The sequence below is a fragment of the Myxine glutinosa genome, chromosome 8 (genome assembly GCF_964187855.1).
Source record: "Myxine glutinosa chromosome 8, kmMyxGlut1.1, whole genome shotgun sequence".
NCBI lineage: Eukaryota > Metazoa > Chordata > Myxini > Myxiniformes > Myxinidae > Myxine > Myxine glutinosa.
Window position 1 is genome coordinate 106,172,083 of NC_136268.1, and position 23,659 is coordinate 106,195,741.

General features: G+C 44.9%; 1 protein-coding gene across 1 annotated transcript in view; it reads right to left on the reverse strand.

Annotated features, from left to right (window-relative positions):
- Nucleotides 1–506: 506 nt before the first annotated feature.
- Nucleotides 507–23,659, reverse strand: part of LOC137432110 (allograft inflammatory factor 1-like) — a 43,008-nt gene continuing 19,855 nt past the window's right edge. The window contains exons 3-6 of the mRNA XM_078782803.1: nt 9,066–9,132; nt 3,369–3,410; nt 3,083–3,245; nt 507–1,260 (exon numbers count right to left, since the gene is read on the reverse strand). Coding sequence (XP_078638929.1) covers nt 1,173–1,260; nt 3,083–3,245; nt 3,369–3,410; nt 9,066–9,132 — 360 coding nt within the window. The 3' untranslated portion in view covers nt 507–1,172. The remainder of the gene's footprint in view (nt 1,261–3,082; nt 3,246–3,368; nt 3,411–9,065; nt 9,133–23,659) is intronic.

Here is a 23,659-nt window from a genome sequence, read left to right on the forward strand (position 1 = left end):
TGTAGCTGTATTTATTTATGTATGTAGCTGTATGTCTGTTTGTATGTAGCTGTATCTTTTTGTATGTTTGTATGTATCTTCCCCCATCCAAAACCTTGATATTTTCTACCCCCGCTAATTTCACCCCAAATCCACTTTTTGAAATACCAACTTCTGTGCTGGAAGTCCTTGGTGTCCTTGTGTTTTATAGTTCTCCCACCCCCCCCCCCCTTCCCACGCTTCCTCCCCCCCACCCCTTCCCACGCTTCCTCCCCCTAAGCCCTCTCCCTCCCACACATCTCCCTGCTCTCAAATGTTGTGTTTGTGTGCTTCCCCTTCTCTCCCCATCTTGTCTTACGCTCCCTCTTTTTATATATTTTGTTTGTCTGGTTGATTTGTTTGTGAAATAAATGTTAGCTCTTTCACGAGCCTCGATTCAGTATACAAAAAAAAAAATAATAATAATAATAAATGCTGAAATAGCACGCAATGGGGTGGTGTGTGCTTGCTCAGAAGTTGATAGCAAACTGAAGCTATAATTAAATTATAAGGATGTACATTGTACAGTGTGTGCACACAAAATAATTTAATATGACACGAATTAAATAATGCAACTATCACAGAACATGGTTATTACATGAACTATTTAAGAGGAACAGTATTTAAATGCCTGTAGATGGGCACTTCACTGAGTATATTAGATTTCCTTCACCTCAAAATTTTTGAGGGCTATTTTCAAAGTGTGACGTCATTTTCTAAAGCCATCGCTCGGCAAGGTAGCATTCCGGGAAAGTCGGTAAAATGAAGCACCTTGGTTAAAGTTCGGTGTAATTTTTGACGAATATACCAAAGCATTCTGTGTTTCCATGGAAACTACATGATTGGACCAGTGATACAAAGCGATATACAAAAGTAACCAATGCAAATATTAATGCCTTTTAAAGAAGCAATTGGGTATCGATTTATTCACAGTTTTTAAAAAGTAGTTTCAAAGCAGTTTGCATAATATTTTGTAGCAAACGTTATCCAACAATATATTTGGAGGAAAGATCAAATGGCGTGTAATTATAATGTCAGATATGCAACTTAGCATCAGTTTGGATGACGCCTTGAGCTGTTAAATTGTCAGTATGAAAACCGAACAGGTTTTCCACCGGAGAGGATTCCTATCCTCGTGTGGGGTCCATTGAAGATCACGGGAGGCTTGAAAGGTCTCGCTTTGGAGGAACTCCTGGCACCTTAGTTTCTCCCTCAGCGGCTTTACCCTCGAACATTGTAACTCTGAAAATAAATATAAGGAACGGTGGGATTAATTGGTCATTCGTTTTGTATGGTGAATATAACTGTTGTTTTTGATTGTTGACAATCGAATTTATATCACCTTTGACATCTACTACTATAAAAGAGAGCTGTTGGTCTGTGTGTGTGTCTGTCTGTCTGTATGTGTGTATGTGTCGCCATTTTTCTGAGATCCTGAGATCTCAGATCTCAGAGATGGCTGAACATATCTTCATCAAACTTTCAGAGGTTCATCAGTGAGTACCTGGGAGTGTTTTAGACGAGAAAAAAAAATTCTAAAATAAAAAGGTTCGATTTTTTGGATTAAAAAATAAAAATTGCTCAATAGTGCCTAAGCCTTTTTAAATTAATGACAGTTATATACAAGTACACATTCGCATAAATAAATACAAAACAATCACCAGACATTTGAACACAAATAAATCAAACGATTCCGGGAAGTGTACGAAGTTGGTAGTAAGGCTTCTTCTTCTTCCTGATCGGCACCACACTTAACTCAGAAACGTGATGCACGGCACATTCACCAGTAGACTAGACGCATTTCTGAGAAATGTGAATGTTAGGTGCATTTTGGGGTAAAAGTTGGGAACCTCTCTTTTTAACATAATTAGTGTATGCTGAATTTGATTAACCCGGTTCCCACGCCGAATTTTCAGAATTTTGAGCGTTCCTCTGTAGATTCAGCACGACATATGTTGTTCTCCAAGACTGGTAAACCAGAAGCAATGTCACCGACAAGTGATGCTCTTCATTTCCATTTGATGCGAGTACACTATCAAGCCATGGTATGGAGAAATGCTCATTGTACCATACCTGACCTTCCTGCACCTGTGGAAATGGGATGGAAAGGTGGTGATTCAGGACTAGAGCCTATTCTGATGTCACTGAGTTCAATCCCAGAAAGTTGCCTTGAGATGATTTGTTGTGCATGCCAGAAGCAATGCAAGACTCGACGCTGCAAATGTCGCTATTCAGAGTTAAGGTGCACATCAATATGTGCCCATCAGCAACAGAGTGATGATCAGACCCCTTGTATGAATTTGATGTAGTTTGGCAAAACAACATGTGTGACATTCCTGAATGTTTGTGCTTCATGGCCATGTATGTATACTTAATTTTAGAATAAATGTTTGCATGAAACATTGTCTTGTTAAAACCATTTCCCATTTTATAGTGTCCAATTTCAATATCAGTTTGAATGTCTCTGAATATGTCGCCAACCATAATATAGACTAGACTGATTTATGAAAAAACGCCATGTTGTGCAAAAAACGCCATGTGCATTTTAGGTGCATATGCTTCTAGGTGCATTTTGGGGTAAATGTTGTAAAGTTAAAGTAACAGAGCTGCATGTATATACATGATATATAAATGCTTGTTCAAAGAAATTGTCCAAAAATGGCAAATTGGCGGCCATTTTGTTTATGCTAATTATCGGCTTGTTGTTGCCACACCCCAACTCACTCACCAAGTTTTGTCATAATCCGTCCACAACTTTTTGAAACCTCATGCTCTACTGTATATTATTTTGGGTCCTACTGTATCTCTCAATGGTGAAGAATCACTCAAAATTTATAGTATCCAGATGCGGATCTTCACCAAAATCTAACCGATTCGGCCTTGTCACACACCCAACATGTCCACCTTGTTTCGTTCGAATCTGCCCACAAGTTTTTGAAATATCCTGCTCGCAGACAAATAGACAGACAGGGGAGAAAACATAACCTCCGTCCACGTTTGATTGGGGAGGTAATTAGTGAACGACTTCCATAAAAAAACTGAGTTCGGGTCTTATGACACTTACAGCTTCGATGTAGCCGAACGTTTCCCCAGCATGATGGTCAAGAAGTCCCGATAGCTTACGCTGTTACTTTTGCCTTTTGAGACCTCCTTCATGATCGTCTTGAGTTCCAAGTAGGTCTTCGGAGCTCCCAAGTTCTCCATCACGATTTTCAATCCCATTATGCCTGGGGCATGACGGAAGGAGATCGTGTGGGTTGGGGACTGATGAACATGAAACCAGCGTCGTTTGGTTCTCGGATGAAATTGCTTTTGGAAACGCACATCATTGTGAAGGCAACCGTCCTTACCAAGCTCTCCTTCATCGCTTAGGTCGAGATCCAAGAATGTTTCTGAAAAGAAAAAGCACAAAGTTCGTCTTAACTCACTCTGTAAACTTTCCATGGATAATTATGCCAACACCATGGATCATTACGCCAACACCATGGATAATTATACCAACACCATGGATAATTATGTCAACACCATGGATAATTATGCCAACATCATGGATAATTATGCCAACACCATGGATAATTATGCCAACACCATGGATAATTATGCCAACACCATTTATTATTATGCCAACACCATGGATCATTATGCCAACACCATGGATAATTATGCCAACACCATGGATAATTATGCCAACACCATGGATAATTATGCCAACACCCTGGATAATTATGCCAACACCATGGATAATTATGCCAACACCATGGATAATTATGCCAACACCATGGATAATTATGCCAACAGCATGGATAATTATGCCAACACCATGGATAATTATGCCAACACCATGGATAATTATGCCAACACCATGGATAATTATGCCAACACCATTGTTACGTGGTCCCCTCAGTGCATACCAGGTCTCGGTGACCCCCGGACCGTGAGAGGACCTTCGCCAGCAAATAGTATTATATAGGCGCATTCGCCACGCAATCCATAGGAATTTCACCCAGGAGACAACTGATGTGCAAGTATATATTTCCCAATGGTAATGATACCAAACACTTTCAAAGACACAACCACGGAGATGTTCCCCGAGCAATCAACACTACACAACCAGGCACAATCAATATTACAACCATGTGAACTCATCTACACAAACTCTAAGATGGCCATCTTAATCTTATACATTCCTCACGTGAGCCCCACTCCTGACTCCCTCCATGGTCAATGTCTCTCCTCTCCGCACACGGGCGGTTGGACGAACCCCGGGCGGACGTGCTCCCAACGTGCAGTCTCGTACTGGGGCCGCGGCTGCAGCGCCCCTCCTTGCCAAGCCACGGGGCAAACCCAGCGCGGCGTCCAACGGGCGCGAGGCCCCAAGTGCGACCCTTACGCGTCCTTGTAGATGGGCAAAAACCCAGCGCGGCTTCCGACGCGAGCGAGGCCCAACGTGCGGACCCGTACGCGCCTTTGTAGACGGGGCAAAACCCAGCGCGGCTTCCGACGCGAGCGAGGCCCAACGTGCGGACCCGTACGCGTCTTTGTAGACGGGGCAAACTGTCCCGGACGCTTGGTTTCGTGCACGAACTCACGGTGACTGGACGTGTCAAAAGGTATTTACCGCCCAGGTAACTCCTCTCGCCAGACGTTTCGAAACGGCGCGTTTTCCACCCAGCGCAAGGTCGCTTCCACCTTTTGTCGGAGCGGGGCGAGGAAGAAAAAACCTTCCTTTCCCTCGTGTCTTTTCTCCTCCGTTTCCCGTCACTTCCGCTTCCGGCCACTTCCGTTTCCTGCCACTCTTTCAGAAGGGCTCCTGACCCTCCAACCACAACAACTACACAACAACTTAATATACTACACACGGAAGCAAACACCTGCATGGTAATTCACATACATTCACATAAATATGTAACACTCCCCCCCTTCAAGAAAGAAAGTTTGAACCCAGCGAAAACTTTCTTTGCCGGCCAATTTGGAGAAACAAACCAGATAACTCAACCCCCCCACATTATCAATTCCCCCCGGGCACAGTTATCACTTAAAAATAAAGCCAGTTAAGCCACTCGATAGCACTTTTCCGGGAGGCCAAGCCGAGTATTCCCTACATGGATGCCTTTAGGAACGCGGAGTTCACGGTTAGTCCGTGCAGGAAAGTTCTCTACATGGGCGCCTTGAGGAACGTGGAGTTCACGGTTAGTCCGTGCAGGAAAGTTCTCTACATGGGCGCCTTTAGGAACGGCGTTCACGGTTAATTCGTGTAGGAATCTTGGCTCGGCGGCTCCGCCGCCTTCAGTGCTTCAACTTCTCAGAACGTCCCTAATAATTAGGGCGGGACCACTGGTCCCTGTAGTCCCCTGAATACCGGTCTTCTTCTCGGCCACTACTTTGCCAATTCTTCCTTCGGGAGCGGCCGTAACTCAGGGAGCCTCCATAATAATATTGACTGCGGCCACCACCAAAACTACCGCCCAGTTGTCCTCTCCTGTAGACCTCTCGACGCCTACGAAATGCCTTCCCTACTGTTATGGTCCGACCCTCCAAATCCTTGCCATTCCAATTCTTCTCTGCCTCTCTGGCGTCTTTTGTGCTGGCAAACGTGACAAAGCCGAACCCTCTTGACTGTTGCGTTTCCCAGTCTCTTACCAACCGCACTTCCACCAGCGGCCCATATCTGTTGAAGACAGAGGTCAGAACTTCTTCCTCTGTTTTGAAGTTCAGTCCCCCTACAAATAACTTGGCACTTTTGTCACCATCCCGAGCTGGTGTGGTGTTATTTTCCCTGCTGGGCTCTTTCTCAACCCTCAGGTTACCATAAACTTGACCCCCGGCCAAATCATTCCCGAGAACCACAGATACACCCTCTACAGGAAACGTGGCTTGTAAACCGACGGTGACCGGTCCTGACACCAAATCGGACTCCAACTGGATGACCTGAAGGGGAGCACTAACACCGCCCCCGATCCCCTGTAAACGAACACTATCCCCCGTTGCCGTCTCCTCGGACCATGGCAAAATGCCTTCAAGCATTAAAGATTGATGGGCCCCTGTGTCTCTCAATATCCTAACCGGTCTCCGGTTAGTCGAGGCTCCATCCAGTGACACAAACCCCTCGGAAACAAATGGTTGGTAACCCTCTTGATGGCGATTTCTTACGCTAGCCATCGCATTCGGAGTTGTAATAGTCGGACTCCGCTCTGGGTTGTCCCTTTTCATGAGGTAACAACTGGACATCAAGTGTCCAGGTTTTTTGCAAAACGCGCAAGTAGGCCCGGAGGAAAAACTCGGGGTCTGCCTCGGGCCCCCCGAACTATAAGTTTGTCTTGGGCCCGCATCCCTCTGATTTCGAACCGGTGGGGTATCATAGTTGTCCCCATAATCATCTCGAGGCCGCCGCCATGTATGGTCGTTCTCCGCACCTGCTGTTCCCCACCTCCCCTGCGGAGATCTAGGCGAGGAGTTAGGTTCGTGGACCCCTATTCGGTGGGTTAAGGCATAATCATCTGCCATGGTGGCTGCGTCCCACAACTTTGGTACCTTCTTTTCCTGCAGGTACACTTTGATGTCCTCGTGGACACACTGCTGGAATTCCTCCACCAGGATCAAGTCCCGCAATGTCTCGAAGTCTTTCCCGACTCCTTTTGACTCACACCACCGATCAAACATGTTTTCTTTCACTCTGGCAAACTCCACATGGGTCTCACTCTCCCTCTTCCTGGCATTCCTGAATTTTTGCCTGTAAGCTTCCGGAACCAACTCATAGGCCTTGAGGATGTGCTTCTTCAGTACCTCATAATCTGCACATTGGTCCATTGGTAGCGCCGAATAAATTTCCTGAGCTTTCCCCACCAGCACACTTTGTACGAGTATGGTCCAGGCCTCCTCCGGCCAGTTTAATTGTCGAGCCACTTTCTCAAAGTGTGGGAAGAATTTCGCGACTTCCTTTTCACTGAACGGTGGAACCAGCCTCACATGTCTGCCCACATCCCAGGTTTTCTGGTGAGGTGTCGACCCCGTCAGCAAGGGTGGTGCCTCTCCCCGTTCTCTCATTAACTCCAGCTCCTTGACTTTGATTTCTTGCTGAAGCTCCATGTCACGTTCCTTTAATTCCCTTTCCGCTTTTCTCTCCTCTGCTTCGAGGTCCCTTGCAGCTCTCCTTTCCTCTGCTTGTTCCTTTTCTCTTCTTTCCTGGAGTTCTCTTTCCACTCTCCTTTCCTCTGCTTGTTTCTCTTCCCTCCTCGCTTCTGCTTTCCTTTCTTCTTCTTTTAACCTTTCCTGGAGTTCTCGTTCCACTCTCCTTTCCTCTGCTTGCTTCTCTTCTCTTCTCTCTTCTGCTTTCCTTTCTTCTTCTTTGATCCGTTCCTGGCTCCGTAATTGCAACTCCAGTTTCCGGAGCTCCACGTCTTCTGGTTCTTCGGGTAGCCACTCCCAGGCTAACTCGTCCCATGTTCCTAATCCCACCATAGATTGTATCACCGTGGCCTGCAACTCTGCCTTCCTCAAATTAGTTCGGACCTCCAAGTTAAAATGTTTGGCCAATTTCAAGAGATCCGACTTTAGCAACGCTCGGAACTGTGCCTCACTCGGGGTTACCCCAAAGTTCTGTGCCACAAACGCCATGGTGCCTATCGTTAACACCTGTTAACCTTCACCCAAGATTTTACCCCAATTTCTCACAAAAAAAAAATTACCAATTAATAATTAATTAATAAATTTTAATTACCAAAAATATTATTATTTTATTATTTTATACACTTTTAGATCCCGGACGTAGACCCAATTGCGAAACCGCAAATCGTAATTTGGACGAGCCCCCAATTCTGTTACGTGGTCCCCTCAGTGCATACCAGGTCTCGGTGACCCCCGGACCGTGAGAGGACCTTCGCCAGCAAATAGTATTATATAGGCGCATTCGCCACGCAATCCATAGGAATTTCACCCAGGAGACAACTGATGTGCAAGTATATATTTCCCAATGGTAATGATACCAAACACTTTCAAAGACACAACCACGGAGATGTTCCCCGAGCAATCAACACTACACAACCAGGCACAATCAATATTACAACCATGTGAACTCATCTACACAAACTCTAAGATGGCCATCTTAATCTTATACATTCCTCACGTGAGCCCCACTCCTGACTCCCTCCATGGTCAATGTCTCTCCTCTCCGCACACGGGCGGTTGGACGAACCCCGGGCGGACGTGCTCCCAACGTGCAGTCTCGTACTGGGGCCGCGGCTGCAGCGCCCCTCCTTGCCAAGCCACGGGGCAAACCCAGCGCGGCGTCCAACGGGCGCGAGGCCCCAAGTGCGACCCTTACGCGTCCTTGTAGATGGGCAAAAACCCAGCGCGGCTTCCGACGCGAGCGAGGCCCAACGTGCGGACCCGTACGCGCCTTTGTAGACGGGGCAAAACCCAGCGCGGCTTCCGACGCGAGCGAGGCCCAACGTGCGGACCCGTACGCGTCTTTGTAGACGGGGCAAACTGTCCCGGACGCTTGGTTTCGTGCACGAACTCACGGTGACTGGACGTGTCAAAAGGTATTTACCGCCCAGGTAACTCCTCTCGCCAGACGTTTCGAAACGGCGCGTTTTCCACCCAGCGCAAGGTCGCTTCCACCTTTTGTCGGAGCGGGGCGAGGAAGAAAAAACCTTCCTTTCCCTCGTGTCTTTTCTCCTCCGTTTCCCGTCACTTCCGCTTCCGGCCACTTCCGTTTCCTGCCACTCTTTCAGAAGGGCTCCTGACCCTCCAACCACAACAACTACACAACAACTTAATATACTACACACGGAAGCAAACACCTGCATGGTAATTCACATACATTCACATAAATATGTAACACCATGGATAATTACGCCAACACCATGGATAATTACGCCAACACCATGGATAATTATGCCAACACCATGGATAATTACGTCCACCATCAACATCGCCGAGGCCTAAAGAGCCCTTCGCATGCTGATGTTGAAAAACAGGTGTGTACAACGAAGGTCAGGACGTTTGTTTACCTGATGTGTCCTCAAATCGCAGGCAGTTCAGTTTACCTTTGTATCGTTCGAGCTTATCGAGCAAGTCTTCGGTTTCTCTGTAAAATGCATCTTCGGCAACCTCCTGCGCATCACGAACACACTCTCATTGAAACGACAAGGCAAGTTATACTGTTCCTGACGGATCACACGGCCCAGTGGGACCTTCATTTGGAACTCAGAGCTCCATCGATAAAGAAACTTCTATTTCCGGTGGAAACTTGTATCGATGAATTATAAACAGAGCATGAATTTTTGTAGCTCCGGTGGTTTTAATAATGTTGCCCAACGGAGTTGGGCAATCTTTGGTCGATCACAAAACAAAGCCTTCTGCATATTGTTAGTCACGTGAAAAAGTAAGTACACCCCATGTTAAGTTTTGACTTTTTCAACATATTTCAACATACAGCTATTTGATCTTCATTTCAACAATATTGAAAGATAAAGGTGATATAATATAACAAATATCATGAAACATTTACATTTTGTAGTCCATTGTATAATTTAAACAAACATAAATGCAAATTTCGCATGTGGAAAAAGTAAGTACACCCCTACGGCCTACATTTATCACTACTTCAAATACCTAAAATTAGAATCAGGTGCACCAGCTCAGGTGCAAATGATTAGAACATCGTTAGAGAGGATCTTGGAGGAACCTGTCTTATTTAAACCTCAGACATTTAGTTTGGTTTGCTCTTTGTTGTTGAAGTGTGTGGCGTCACCATGCCTAGATCAAAAGAACTCTCTGAGGCCTTCAGAAAGAAGGTTATAGATGCCTCTGGGTCTGGGAAGGGATTTAAAAAGATCTCCAAACAATTTGAAATCAATCATTCGACTGCCCGGAAGATCATCCACAAGTGGAGAAGATTCCAAACAACTTCCAATTTGTTCAGGCCAGTCCGCCCCAGCAAGTTCAGCCCGAGAGCAGACCGCAAGATGCTGAAAGAAGTCTCTAAGAACCCCAGAATGTCATCACGGGACCTATAGGTAGCTCTTGCCACTGTTGATGTCAAAGTGCACGAGTCTACCATTAGAAAGAGGCTGCACAAATTTGATCTACATGGGAGGTGTGCCAGGAAGAAACCTTTGCTGTCCAGAAAGAACATCAGGGCAAGACTAAAGTTTGCCAATGAACACCTAGGCAAAGACCAGCACTTCTGGAACAATGACAGATGAGTGCTCTGTGCTCTGGACAGATGAGTCAAAGGTAGAGCTATTTGGCCACAGTACCAGAAAACATGTTTGGCGAAAACCAAAGACAGCATTTGACCACAAGAACCTGATACCAACTGTAAAGCATGGTGGTGGAAATATTATGGTTTGGGACAGCTTGGCTGCATCAGGAACCTGGGCAGCTCACTATCATAGAATCCTCTATGAACTCTTCATTGTACCAGAGGGTGCTTGAGGATAATGTGAGGCCATCTGTCGGAATGTTGAAGCTCAACCGAAGGTGGACCTCGCAACATGACAATGACCCTAAACATACCAGTAAATCCAACAAGGAATGGCTGAAAAGAAAGAAATGGAGGGTTCTGGAATGGCCAAGTCAAAGCCCGGATCTAAATCCCATCGAGATGTTGTGGGGGGATTTGAAACGAGCTGTGCATGCAAGAAACCCCTCAAACATCGCACAGCTGAAAGAATTCTGCATGGAGGAGTGGGCAGAAATTTCTCCCAGTCGATGTCAGAGACTGGTAGACAGTTATAAGAAACGCCTACTTGAGGTTGTTTCTGCCAAAGGGGGCAATCCCACTTTTTAGAGCCAAGGATGTACTTACTTTTTCCACAGAAGGAAATGGCATCTCTGTTAATTTTTTGTTGAATAAGTTATTGCAAAGTCAATTTGTCATTGTTTTTTGTTCAATTAGATCACCTTTATCTATAGATACTGTTTAAATGAAGATCAAATATTGATATGTCCACATATGTTAAAAAATATATTTTAAAAACATTTCATGGGGTGTACCTACTTTTTCCACATGCGAAATTTGCATTTATGTTTTTTTAAATTATACAATGGACTACAAAATGTAAATGTTTCATGATATTTGTTATATTATATCACCTTTAGCTATCAGTATTGTTGAAATGAAGATCAAATAGCTGTATGTTGAAATATGTTGAAAAAGTCAAAACTTTACATGGGGTGTATTTACTTTTTGACGTGACTGTATGTCGGTGGGGTAGTGGCACATATAGATTTAGGTATATCTGCATATGTAGGTGCTCCGATGATCGTGGGTAGCAGGAACTATCGCGATGTAAATAAGTAGTGGACCTGTCTAGCCCGTATGTCTGTGTATCTTAGTGTTTCTTCGTCCCCATTACGAGGAATGGGGCATGTTAAGTAGTTGTGGGGATTATGTTAATTCTCTTGTACGTCGTTCCCTCTGTGATCATTCCTTTGTCCCATATGGCAACGCACCATAGACATTAGTTAGGCCCATTAGCGCACACACTAATTCCCCACTCACAACAAAATCCACCGGAAGAACAGACCGGAAGCGCCCACGCATTCCCCCGACTTGAAGACAAACATTGCTCAGGTACGCTGAGGCCACGCCCACCTTGTGATGGATTGGTAGAAGGGTTTGATGGGGAGATCACATCCCTGGAAGGGAGGGCCAATCGACACGCAGCAGAAGCCCAGAGACAATAAAGAGCCAGCTGATTGGCCAAAGGGGTTGTTAAAAAGTGAAAGAGACCGACATTTTCTCTCTCCCTTTGTGCTCTCGATTTGGACTGCCGTCTTGCGCTTGGATCGTCGGCTTGACCTGGACTCTCTCTCGCTCTCTCTCTCTCTGCTCTCTTGCTTTCTCTCTCGCTTGGCCCTCACGTATTCCTCTGCCATCGACTCTCCCCTCTTCGTATCAGGGATTGGCGAGCGACTGTGTGCGGGACGTGACCTGTGGTTCCGAACAAAGGAAAGATTGCATGCGGGGTGTTCATAAAAAGGCAGAGCACCAAGAACGAAGAGCCGCGTTTTCCGTGCCGCGTTTGTGAGGAATGGCACGGTTGGGGAGCGGGCTGCACGCTCGTTCACCTCATGCGGAAGGCCTTCATCAGGGCCGAGCGAACGAGGGCGAGCCAGGGCCTTCTTGGCGCCACGATGTTTTGGCGCAAAAGGAGCCGCGTCCGGTCGGCGAGTTTGGGGCCAACACTGTTCCTGACAAGGTTCAAGCAGTTGAGCTGAGTGCACGATAACTCACACTATTTATGCCAACTTGCCACATGAGAACAGCTGAAGGAGTGTTCTTAGCTCCAGTTGTCCTCCCCATTTGTCTGTGTTTAAGTCTGGTGTGGGGACGTCCCGATTTAGGAACAATAGTTAGTAACCGGCGCGTTTTATTTTGTATTATCGGCATCCGTGGCAATAAAGCCTTGTTTGTTTTTGTACTTAATTCCGTTTTTCGTGTGAGTTCATTTCTTGCAGGATTTGAAGACTGCCCGGCGAGATCGTGTCAGGTAAAAGTTTCTGCTTTTTCTTCTTCCTCCCCCTTCCGCCCGCACATATATCGTGAGTCCGTGGTTGAATAACACCTCAAATAACGCTCAATTTGCTATCTGTGATTCCCCGGTATTCACCGAGGGGAATTACACGACAATATGTATACTCTCATGTGTTGTCTCTGTGCCAAATTTGAACAAAATCGGTCCACGAGTGTCTGAGAAATGGTTAGGGACACGTTTAAGTAACAAAATGGCCGCCAGTCGGCCATCTTAGATCTGATCTCTAAAAACAATTGACGGACATATGTAACCCATCATTCATTTCCTGTGCGCCAACTTCGAACAAGATAGATGGCTCCCAAAACCGAAGGTTCATTGATGTCCCTAACCCTCCCAAAATTTTGCGTAAGTATCCATCTTGTCCACCCCTTGCATTCTCCCAAACCCTCGGCGTTACATGCATCCCTTGTTTGTCCGTCTCAGTCTATTTTATCCTTCCATCCTGGTGCTGGCGTTTCCCCCGTCTCCTGCTGTTCCCTTTGTTATGTTGTGTCCTGATCTGTTCTGTGGCCCAGCTCTTCCACGAGTCTAGACCATGTATATAAAAAAGAGGACATGATGGAAACCCGACTCCTCTCATCCATGGATATTTCTCATAATATTCCTATATTTTCCTCTGATTTGCATTCAGAAACAGAACAATTATGGTTAACCATCCTGAAATTGCCATTCTTTCATCTAAATGCTGAAAATTATGTTTAAAAAGACGCTTTTTTTTCCTTTTTTTGTATACAGGATCGAGGCTCGTGTAAGAGCTAACATTTATCACACAAAACAAATCAAACAAACACACAAAGTATATAATAAAGGGAGCGGTAGACAAGATGGGGAGAGAAGGGAAAGCACACAAACACAACATTTGAGAGCAGGGACATCGGGAGATCTGTGGGAGGGAGAGGGCTTGGGGGGAGGAGGCGTGGGAAGGGGGGAAAAGGGGGGGGGGAGGGGTGGGAGAAGTAGACGATTTGAATCACAGATTTGGAATCACAGTAAAAACAGCGCATGCACGAATGGCCTCATTTAACATTCATATGTCATTTTGAAAGTCAGCCTATAAAGGAAGCAAGTGTTCTGAACATGTGGGCAACAAATAATGAAATGGACCTTCATTGGGCTAAGAGGGGTTTTTTTCGTTGTTGTTTTATAGAGGTATAAGGAAGGAGATAGCTAGACGACTGGACTCTGGAGTGGAATGGGGACTTTGGGAGAGAGGATGAGAGGAAAGAGACGAACGATTGTGCAGATCGTGGTTGGTGGGGTGGGGGTGGGGAGGGGGGTAAAGAGGATAGACCTAACCACCCAAGACCAAATAACCAAATAGGTATGGAAAATACATGACGATGACCACACGATATGAACAACAACCAACAACAACAGTATCCTTGGCTCTGGAATAATTGTATCCTTGTAGCGGTTACCGCTGGATGCACACAATCGCCTTGCACCGGCCAGAACACGGCCAGACGCGCCTCTCCCGGGCATGCCCGGACTCACTGTTCCCGGGCACGCCCGAACCTCCCGGGCACGCCCGGTCTCGTCTTTCCCGGGCATGCCCGCTCTCGCCTTTCCAGGGCTCGCCCAGAGCGTCCGGGCATGCCCGCTATCGCCTTTCCAGTGCTCGTCCAGAGCGCCCGGGCACGCCCAGCCTCGACTTGCCAGGCCGCAGCCAAACACGCCCGGGCAGGTCCAGACTCGCCTTTCCAAGGCTCGCCCTTGACACCCGGGCATGCCCGGTATAGCTTTTGCCGGGTAAACTTCCCGACATAAATGTGTATATATATTGCTGCCCGATAAACGGGCTTGGGAGAATACCTGAGCTGTTTTGTTTCAATAAAGCAACTCGGACGAATTCCGTCTTTGGTCGCGTCAATTCTTTCGACTCGCGTTGGAGCGCAGTTCCTTCATCCTTAGCTTTTAGGGAGTCGGCTATTCTTGATAAATTTCTAATAAAAGAAATTTAATTCAAACTGTTCTAAAGAAGAAGAACCGTACAAATTGGATGGTCATCAAGCTACCCCCTGACATAAAACATAACTCAATGGACTACTGCTCACCCCTACCGATCTCTCTCTCTCTCCCTCTCTCCCTCTATCCCTCTCTCCCTCTCTCTCTCTCTCCTCTCTCCCTCTCCCCCTCTCCCTCTCTCTCTATCGGTGCGTTGGGTGTGGCGTCATGGCGGCTGTGAGCAACTGCTCTGTGCTTTGGTGAGCCCGTTGCGTTTTTCCCCTGCCCCCCCCCCTCCCTCTCCTTTTCCATCCTGTGTGCTTCGGCATTGTGTTTTCATCCGTTCTGCACCCTTGTCTTCGAGAGAGAGAGGATTGAGAGCGGGCCCTTGTTGGGTGCGGCCTACTGGCTTTGACGGCGCTTTGTAAGCCATTTTTGTGCTTATAACGCACGTTTATTATTTACTTTAGCTCGATTATTTAGGTTTGATACCTTCTTGTCCAGTTCGGACAAGGGGGGGGGGGGGGGGGGGGAATTTGATCTGTTTGTTGGTGTTCGACAAACATTGGGTTTTCTCGGTTACGAACTTTTCTTTGGTCGAGTTAGAATGGCGGGCGAACGTTTCCGCATTGATACGTACGAATCGCTAACTCGTAAACACGGGCTAGCTTGTGTTCCTCCCAACGAGGTGGAAATTAACGATGTGCTTTCCTCCATTGGAAACATCGTTGGTGCACACAGTATTCGCGCTGCCTCTCGTATGAATAAGAAATTTGTCGTTTTTTTGTCCGAGGAGCACATGGTAGCGAGTGTAGTCGAACAAGGCTTGTTCATTGAACCGAACACGTTCCTCTCTGTGTTCGCTTTACAAGCCCCGACGGTAAAGATTAACATCAGTAATATCCCGCCATTTATTAGAAATGAGAAGTTACGTGAACAATTAAGCAAGTTCGGTAAGGTCGTATCGAGGATTTCGATGGTGCCGATGCGAAATGTTTGCGATCGATTCAAACATGTCATGTCCTTCAAGATAGTGGTGTACATGATACTGCCTGCACATGTAAAAACGCTCAATGTCGTGTTGAGTGTGAAAATCAACGGCTTTGAATACAAAATGTATGCCTCCTCGGAGGACCCGACCACCCCCACCAGGGGGGTGGGGGGGGAAGTGATAGATCTAGAACGTGAGGTGACTAACCCCGCTCCTCCATTTAAGGTGGGAATGAAAGTGGTTGAACCCTCTCCCATTTCGTCCACGGTACACGACAGTGCGGACGATACCATGGAAGTATCCGTAGTGGACACCAGGAAAAAAGGTCAGAAGCGTTCAAGTGATGAATCCTGTGATTCCGAAGAAAAACAAAATAAGATTCAGATCGTGTCAGGCTCGCAGGACCTCCAGGGTGAGGCCTACACCGGAAACTCCTTGGCGGTAATGGAGATGGTACCGGAAGTGTATGTACGTGAGGAAGATTCGCTTGCACCACTTGCTGAGATTGAGTATGACCCGGAAAATATTCGATCCTCTCAGGATGTGGTAAGTCCTTGTCCTGATAACCAAACTCGCTCAGACGAGTTAGCAGCTAGATCTGCTAGTGAGGAAAAAATAGATAAAGGGGAAAGTCCTTGCGACTGTGAGGATAACGTTAACCCTGCCCTGACAGATAAAAATGAAAGGGATGATGAGCTGGGGGACATACTTATAGCGGGGTGGCTTGGGGTCAATTTTCAAGATTACCGTTACCGGGCGGACAAAAGCGCCATTTTTGGTGTGAGGCTTCCTTAGGGTATATCAGTTGATTTTAGCCGAGGAGCCCTCTCGAAATATGTACGTAACCATGGTAACACAAACAAATCCAAGATGGCTGCCGTTCATGATAAAATACCAATTTTCTTGGGTTGTAGTTGTTAGAGGAAAGCCAAATTGTATCAAAATATTACTTAAATATCAGAACCATGTCCTCAACATGTTCGGTCACCCTCCTGAAATATTAAAGTAGAACATAAAAATCCAAAATGGCCGCCATTTATGCTGAAATAGCAATTTCCTTGGTTTTTAGCGGTCATACGATGGCTAAATTGTACCAAAGTATGATTATATTATACCAGAATATTTTTATTGAAGCCCTATTTTTAAAAAAGATACACAAATAACCTACCACATATGGACAACATGGTTGTTTATTTCCCGTAGGTCTAAAGATCAAAGAAATCAAACTACATAATATTGACTGCAACATCCAAACTAATTGAATTTAAAAGTGATCTAAACTATTTTTTCTCAAGATAGTGCGTTCTTGAGACAAGGGTTTGAACATGGAAATAATGTGAATGTTTTAATTATGCTTTTATCCTAACCTTAATGTGACCCTTGTGGGTATCCGTAGTTATATACCTAATTTAGAGGGCGACATTGTGACTACAGGCTGTCTTTACTATACTAAGCACATGTATTGGTGGAAAGTTTTCTGGCCTCCTTTGTTAACAATCTACATATTTTATGGTAAGTAAGCAACTTTTCAAGTTATTATCTTTAATTACAGAACTTCAGTGATCAAGTCAGGTTTTTTTTAGCTAAACAGAAGTATGTGTTTATGTACATTTGGTAACAATCAGCGTAATTAGACAAGCTTAAACACTCCTATAAATAATGGCCTATGCAAAATAATCAACACAATGTGCACTATATCAGGAATTTAGAAAATTCTGGCTAATTAGATATTTTTATACTGCATTATATAGCACTTATTAACTTGTATCAGTATCAGTATCAGGCATAAAGCAGTATCAGGAGTATGTCAAGAGTGTACTTGAAGATCGCAGCTGCTCTATACATGACCCAATCAAGAAGAACTCATTGGCTCTCTTCAAGAGACCTAAACCCAAGGCCCCGACAAAGCAGGGGAAGAAGATCAAAGTGCTCCAGAACAATGTGGCACTTTTTGGCCAGTTGTACATTGCCATGCAAAGTCGCGAGGGTGACCTGAAGGAATTCTTTGCCCATGAGATACAACCCTTTCCACCTTCTCTCTCAGACTTTGGTAAGCTGCATTTACCAAACACAAAGTCCGATCTACTGAAATGTATTGAGCAGCCCGAGCAGCCTGAGCCACCTTCAACCTATGACTGCATTGTACTGGATGGTGCTGTCATTGTGCACTGTCTGCCGACTACTGCAGTCAGCACGTTCATTGAGTATGCAGACAAGGTGTTCATCCCCTACCTGGTGAAGCAGCTACAGAATGCCACAAGGTTGGATGTTGTGTGGGACACATACATTCCAGACAGTTTGAAGGAATCAACCCGGGAAAAGAGAGGAAAGGGTGTGCGCAGAAAAGTGTCCGGCCAAACCAAGCTTCCAGGCAATTGGATGGACTTCCTCCGTGATCCAAAAAACAAACAGGAGCTATTTGCCTTTCTGACGTCCAAGGTTGCCGAGTTTACCTTTCCATCAGGCAAATCCGTGTACATCACATCAGGTGAATCTGTAGTATCCACAGGCACCATCAACGTCATGCTGAACTGCAACCATGAGGAAGCAGATACGAGGGTCATAGTGCACATCGTGCATGCACTAGAGCAAGATATGAAGACTATTAAAGTGCGCACTGTTGACACAGACGTTGTAGTCATACTTATTGGTACATTTTATGATCTCATGGTCACTCAGCCATTGGTAGACATCTGGGTTGCCTTTGGAATGGGTAAGAATTACAGATTTTACAGTATCAATGCCATATGTGACAGACTTGGGGAAACAAGATCACAAGCTCTACCAGTATTTCATGCCCTTTCTGGATGTGATACCACATCAGCCTTCCAAGGTAAGGGCAAGAAGTCAGCCTGGCAGGCTTGGCAAGCCTATGAAGACATCACAGAAACATTTGTGTATCTGGCTCGTCACCCCTTTGAGCTTCTTTATACAGACGCTGATCACTTCCAGAAGATCGAGAGACTAATCATCATCTTGTATGATAGAACAAGTCCCTTGAGCTCCGTCAATGAAGCAAGACAGGAACTCTTCTGCCAGAAGAATCGATCAATGGACAGAATACCACCCACACAGGATGCTCTTCTTCAACATGCCCGGCGGGCATTGTACCAAGCCGGAATCTGGACAACCAGCACACAGACACAGCAAGTGGTTCCTTCTCCACAGACATTTGCATGGACCAAGGTGTCAGATGTATGGGTACCAGTTTGGATATCAATGCCAGAGGTTTCCAGAGCATGCAGAGAACTAATCAAATGTGGTTGCAAAGGAGACTGTACCACATGCAAATGTGGCAATGCCAATCTTGTCTGCTCAAAACGTTGTGTTTGCCCATGTATTAAATAGACAAGTAAATAAGAACATTGCAGATGTCTAGATTACTGAGAAAGTAAGGATTTGCACATTGCACACTGAACATTATAATATACTTTTGTTCAACAGAAATCCCCCATGCTCACTACTGAATGACCAAAGTACTTGTACACTCAATTTTTTAAAATTATTTTCTTTAAAAGTTGATGACTGAGGTCAATTATATCATGTAGTGGTTATAAGTTTCATGATTGTGTGGCTACAAATTCCCCTCATCCCAAGTGGGACTGGGAGGTTTTTTTTAGACCAGGAGTATTGTAATATATAAAGCTATATCAATATGCAGTACCAGAGACTTTTGGGGGCATCCTCATTTTTTCAAAAACAAATGACATACTTTGCTTACATGTACCTCCAAGTCGGCTTTTTTTTGTTTCAGTGTTTTGTTTTGATTAATGTGCAGCCTATATCAGGTGTACATATGTACTTAATAGTCTAGTCCAAGCTGGATCCGACCAGAAAGGATAACCATTAGGAGTGCAAAATATCGAGCCCAAGAATTGGGCGTGTCGCTTATTGGATGTCACGCCTACCATTACAATCAGTATCCACTATAAACCAATGAGAGGTTTAGATTAAGTCTTAATCTAAACCTCTCATTGGTTTATAGTGGATACTGATTGTAATGGTAGGCGTGACATCCAATAAGCGACACGCCCAATTCTTGGGCTCGATATTTTGCACTCCTAATGATAATGTTGTATTTCCAGGGTACAATGTTTACAGCTTATCATTCGCAATAATTGATGACCTGGAGTTATAAGCAATGTATTCAAGCCAAAAGCTTTCCCCCCCCCTAACATTGAGGGCGCCCTTCACATGAAATCACTGAATGTCCCTTTAAATTTACTGGTGATATTGTAATATCAAAATACACATTCAGTGTCCTAAAAATTTATATTTTGATACCAATTTTTGCTATCCATGACTTATATAACCCGGGAAATGTGTTTTTAATTACTGGATGGCGGCCATTTTGGATTTTTTGGTTTTACACGAATACGCGTAAAAATTCGCGAGGGCTCCTCGGCTAATATTGATTAATAGGTCATTAGGAGTGTTCATGCCAAATTTGGTGATTTTGTCCACCGTGTAACGGTAATTTTGCTAAGCCACCCTACTATTATAGCCACAGAGGATATGGTAAATCTGGAAGGGTCTGCAAAGAGTGCGGAGGTCCTTGACCCTGTAGAATTGCTGTTTCCAAAACTAAGTGTTCAACAAATAGTAGGAAAAGGTGCAGATCAAGACGAAGCACTTGATTCTGATGAAACCTCTTCTACTCCACTCTTTAGTGCTTTAAGTGCTCAAGAGAGTGAGGTGGGTGATGACAATACCATCACCATGGTTTCTGAAGAAAATGTTATCAAGTTCCTTGAAGAAACGTTCAGGAAAAGACATGTAAAAATCAAAGACTACTTTCCGAATCTGCATGATTTTATTTTGACTGCAAATAACATGATTCGTGAACCTTATCAGGTTAACATGTCAGAACCTCAATTCCAGAGGCTAAGAAAATGTGTAACTCGAGCAAGCAAGGAACTGTATGAATAGTTAACAGAGTGGAGATAAAAGTAGCATCCTTAAACATCAACGGTGGTCGCAGTTGTGTGCGTCGCCTCCAGGTGTTTCAAATGTTTCAGAATGAAAAAATTGATGTGCTGATGTTACAAGAGACGCATGCAAATCAGTCTTCTGAGGTTGAGTGGCGTAATATCTTTAAAGGTTGTCACTTTTTCTCCAGTGCTTTCGTTGATGCCAAGGCTGGTGTGGCAGTAGTGTTACATCCTAGACTCCAGCCGTCGGAGATCAGATGTAGAGAAATTTGCAAGGGCCATTTACTATTTGTGGAGTTTGTCAGCGGTAACCAAAAGATTTGCACGACTAATGTATACTGCCCTAGTGCTAACTCTGCAAGAAGTGCTTTTCTTCACAAGTTAGCAGGTTTTTTAAGCACTATTGACCTGTCCATGTTGGTTTGCTTGGGGGGAGACTACAACTGTACCCTCAACCCACAACTTGATAGAAACACTCCTGAGCCTCATCCACCGAGTGCAAGGCCTTTGGCACAGCTCATTAAAAAATTTCAACTTTTGGATGTGTGGCGGGTACAGAACCCTAACATCCGGCAGTACACGTGGGTTTGTGCCGCAAGAAATCTTTTGACAATGGCTCGTTTGGATAGAATTTATGTTAACCATGATAAGGTAAATCTTGTCAAGAATTCTTATATAAGGCCGTCTGGTTTTTCTGATCATCACATGGTTGTTGTTGTATGTGGCTTACCTCATCACGTGTGTAGAAGTGCATATTGGACTTTCAATGTCAAACTTTTACAAAGTGAGCATTTCAAAGAAGCATTCAGAATGGTATGGAAGGAATGTGAAATGCAAAAGTTTTCCTACCTAAATTTAAGGCAATGGTGGGATTGCACAAAATCCCAAATTAAGTGTTTTTGCCAGCAATACTGTCGTTATAATACCTGTAACACACTCGGTGTGATAACTGCCTTAAAAAACGATATATTTTATTGTGAGCAGAAATCTGGAATGTCCAACGAAAATGTCCAGCAGTTGTCAGAGAAAAGAACACTACTGGCTGAAATGGTGAGAGAGCGTGCATCTGGTGCTTTCGTCCGACTGCGAATGGACAATATCCAACTTGACAAACCAAACAAAGACTTTTTCAACTTGGAAAAGACAGCCAAGATCCCTCAACAAATTCACGCTTTGCGCTCTTCTGCCGGTGCGCTTCTGTCTTCTCAAAGTGACATCAAGGATGAATTACGAAACTTTTATTCAAAGCTGTTTGCCTTGAGAACTGTGAACCAGGAAAACAGAAACGGGATGTTTGAACTGCTCCCATCTCTGTCTGAAGACCAGCAACAACAACTGGAGCCTGGCATCTCTCTCGGAGAACTTACTGTTGCTCTTAAAGGAATTCAAGATGGGAAAGCCCCTGGACTTGACGGCCTCCCAGTTGAATTTTACAAGGCCTTTTGGGACATCCTAGGCCCTACTCTACTTGACATCTTTCATGATAGCCTTGAACAAGGTGAATTGCCACTAAGTTGCCGGAGGTCAGTTTTGTGTCTCTTCCAAAAAAAGGGAACTTGCAAGATGTCACAAATTGGCGGCCTGTGTCACTCCTAAATACGGACTATAAAATATTGTCGAAGGCGCTCGCGATACGTCCAAAGGAAGTCATCCCCCTTTTGATTGATATTGATCAGTCTTATTGTGTTCCTGAGCGTTCTATTTACGATAACATTTTTTTGGTGAGAGACTTGATCAGTCTCGGTCGTACTACATCTCATGGTTTTGGTTTGGTTCTTTTAGATCAAGAAAAAGCTTTTGACAGTGTTGACCATTCTTTTTTGTTTGCTGTACTAAGGAGAGCTGGTTTTGGACAAAATTTTGTTTCCTATGTTAAGTTGTTGTATGAAAATGCATCCTGTCTGTTGAAGGTAAACAACAGCTTATGTTGCCCTTTTCCCTTTCAGCGAGGCATCCGTCAGGGCTGCCCGCTTTCAGGAATGCTATACAGTCTCTCGGTCGAACCTTTACTAGCTTTGCTCCGGAACTCAGTGGAAGGAGTCTCCTTAACAAAAAACCACAAAATGGTTACTTCAGCTTATGCGGATGACATTTGTGTTGCTGTTTCCAGCCAAAATGATGTGGGTGAGGTCTTTCGATGTCTGTCCCAGTTTGAGCTCGCCTCCACGGCAAAAGTAAATTGGAACAAAAGTGTTGCCTTATGGGTGGGCCCCAGTCCACCTTCCTCAGCTCTGCCTGTGTTACCAGGAGGAATGCAGTGGAACAAAGAGGGGTTTAAATATTTAGGGTTATTTCTCGGAGTCCAAGCATATGAACAAAAAATTGGGAGGGTTTCTTGGAAAGAATTAAGCAGAAACTGGCTAGATGGAAATGGTTGCACCACCTTCTATCGCTTAAGGCAAGGGTGACAATAATAAATAACCTGGTGGTTCCTTTTATTTGGCATAAAGTTATCCCCCTCCAACCTCCGAGATACTTGGTCACAGGCATTCAGAGGGTTCTAACTCAGTTTTTCTGGGGAGGCCACCATTGGCTTGGACCAGACACGGTGTGCAGACCCCGAAATGCAGGTGGCCAAAGCTTGATACATGTTCCGAGTCGGATAATGGCTTTCCGCATGTTGACGATAAAGCGTTTATTGTATGGTGAGTGTGTCCTGTGGCGGCCTCTCACAAACGCTTGGCTGCAGGAAGCAGATGGGTTGAAGTATGACCGAGAGCTCTTCCTCATGGACCTGCAGCATGTCAACACGACTCTGCTCCCCGAGTTTCATCAGAGCCTTCTGAATGCCTGGCAAGTCCTTGGAATACAACGATTAGAGGTGTCCTACGATGCAAAAAAATATATGCATGAGCCATTGGTCCTGAATCCTTTATTCCCTGAAATTTCAACCTCCAGGTCATTTATGCATTGCTTCACCTGTAATGGAATAAACAGAGTGCGAGACCTGATGAAGCCTTCCATAAATGGATGGTTATCCACCGGTTCTCTCACATCAAAAGTGGGGGTTCGGTCATCTAGAATGGTGGACAAAATTTTGAGAGTTGTGATTAAAACTTTCAGGGAATTAAATATCGGGTGGACTGGGGCAGATGAAGTGGTGGACTCTCGTCTCTATTTCCCCGAGCTCCAAGTCACCTCAAAAAAACAACAGTGTGTCTTCTCAAAGTCAGATGGTTGCGGTGTGTTCCATGTGATGGGAAAAAAAGTTATTTATGGGATATGCCAAG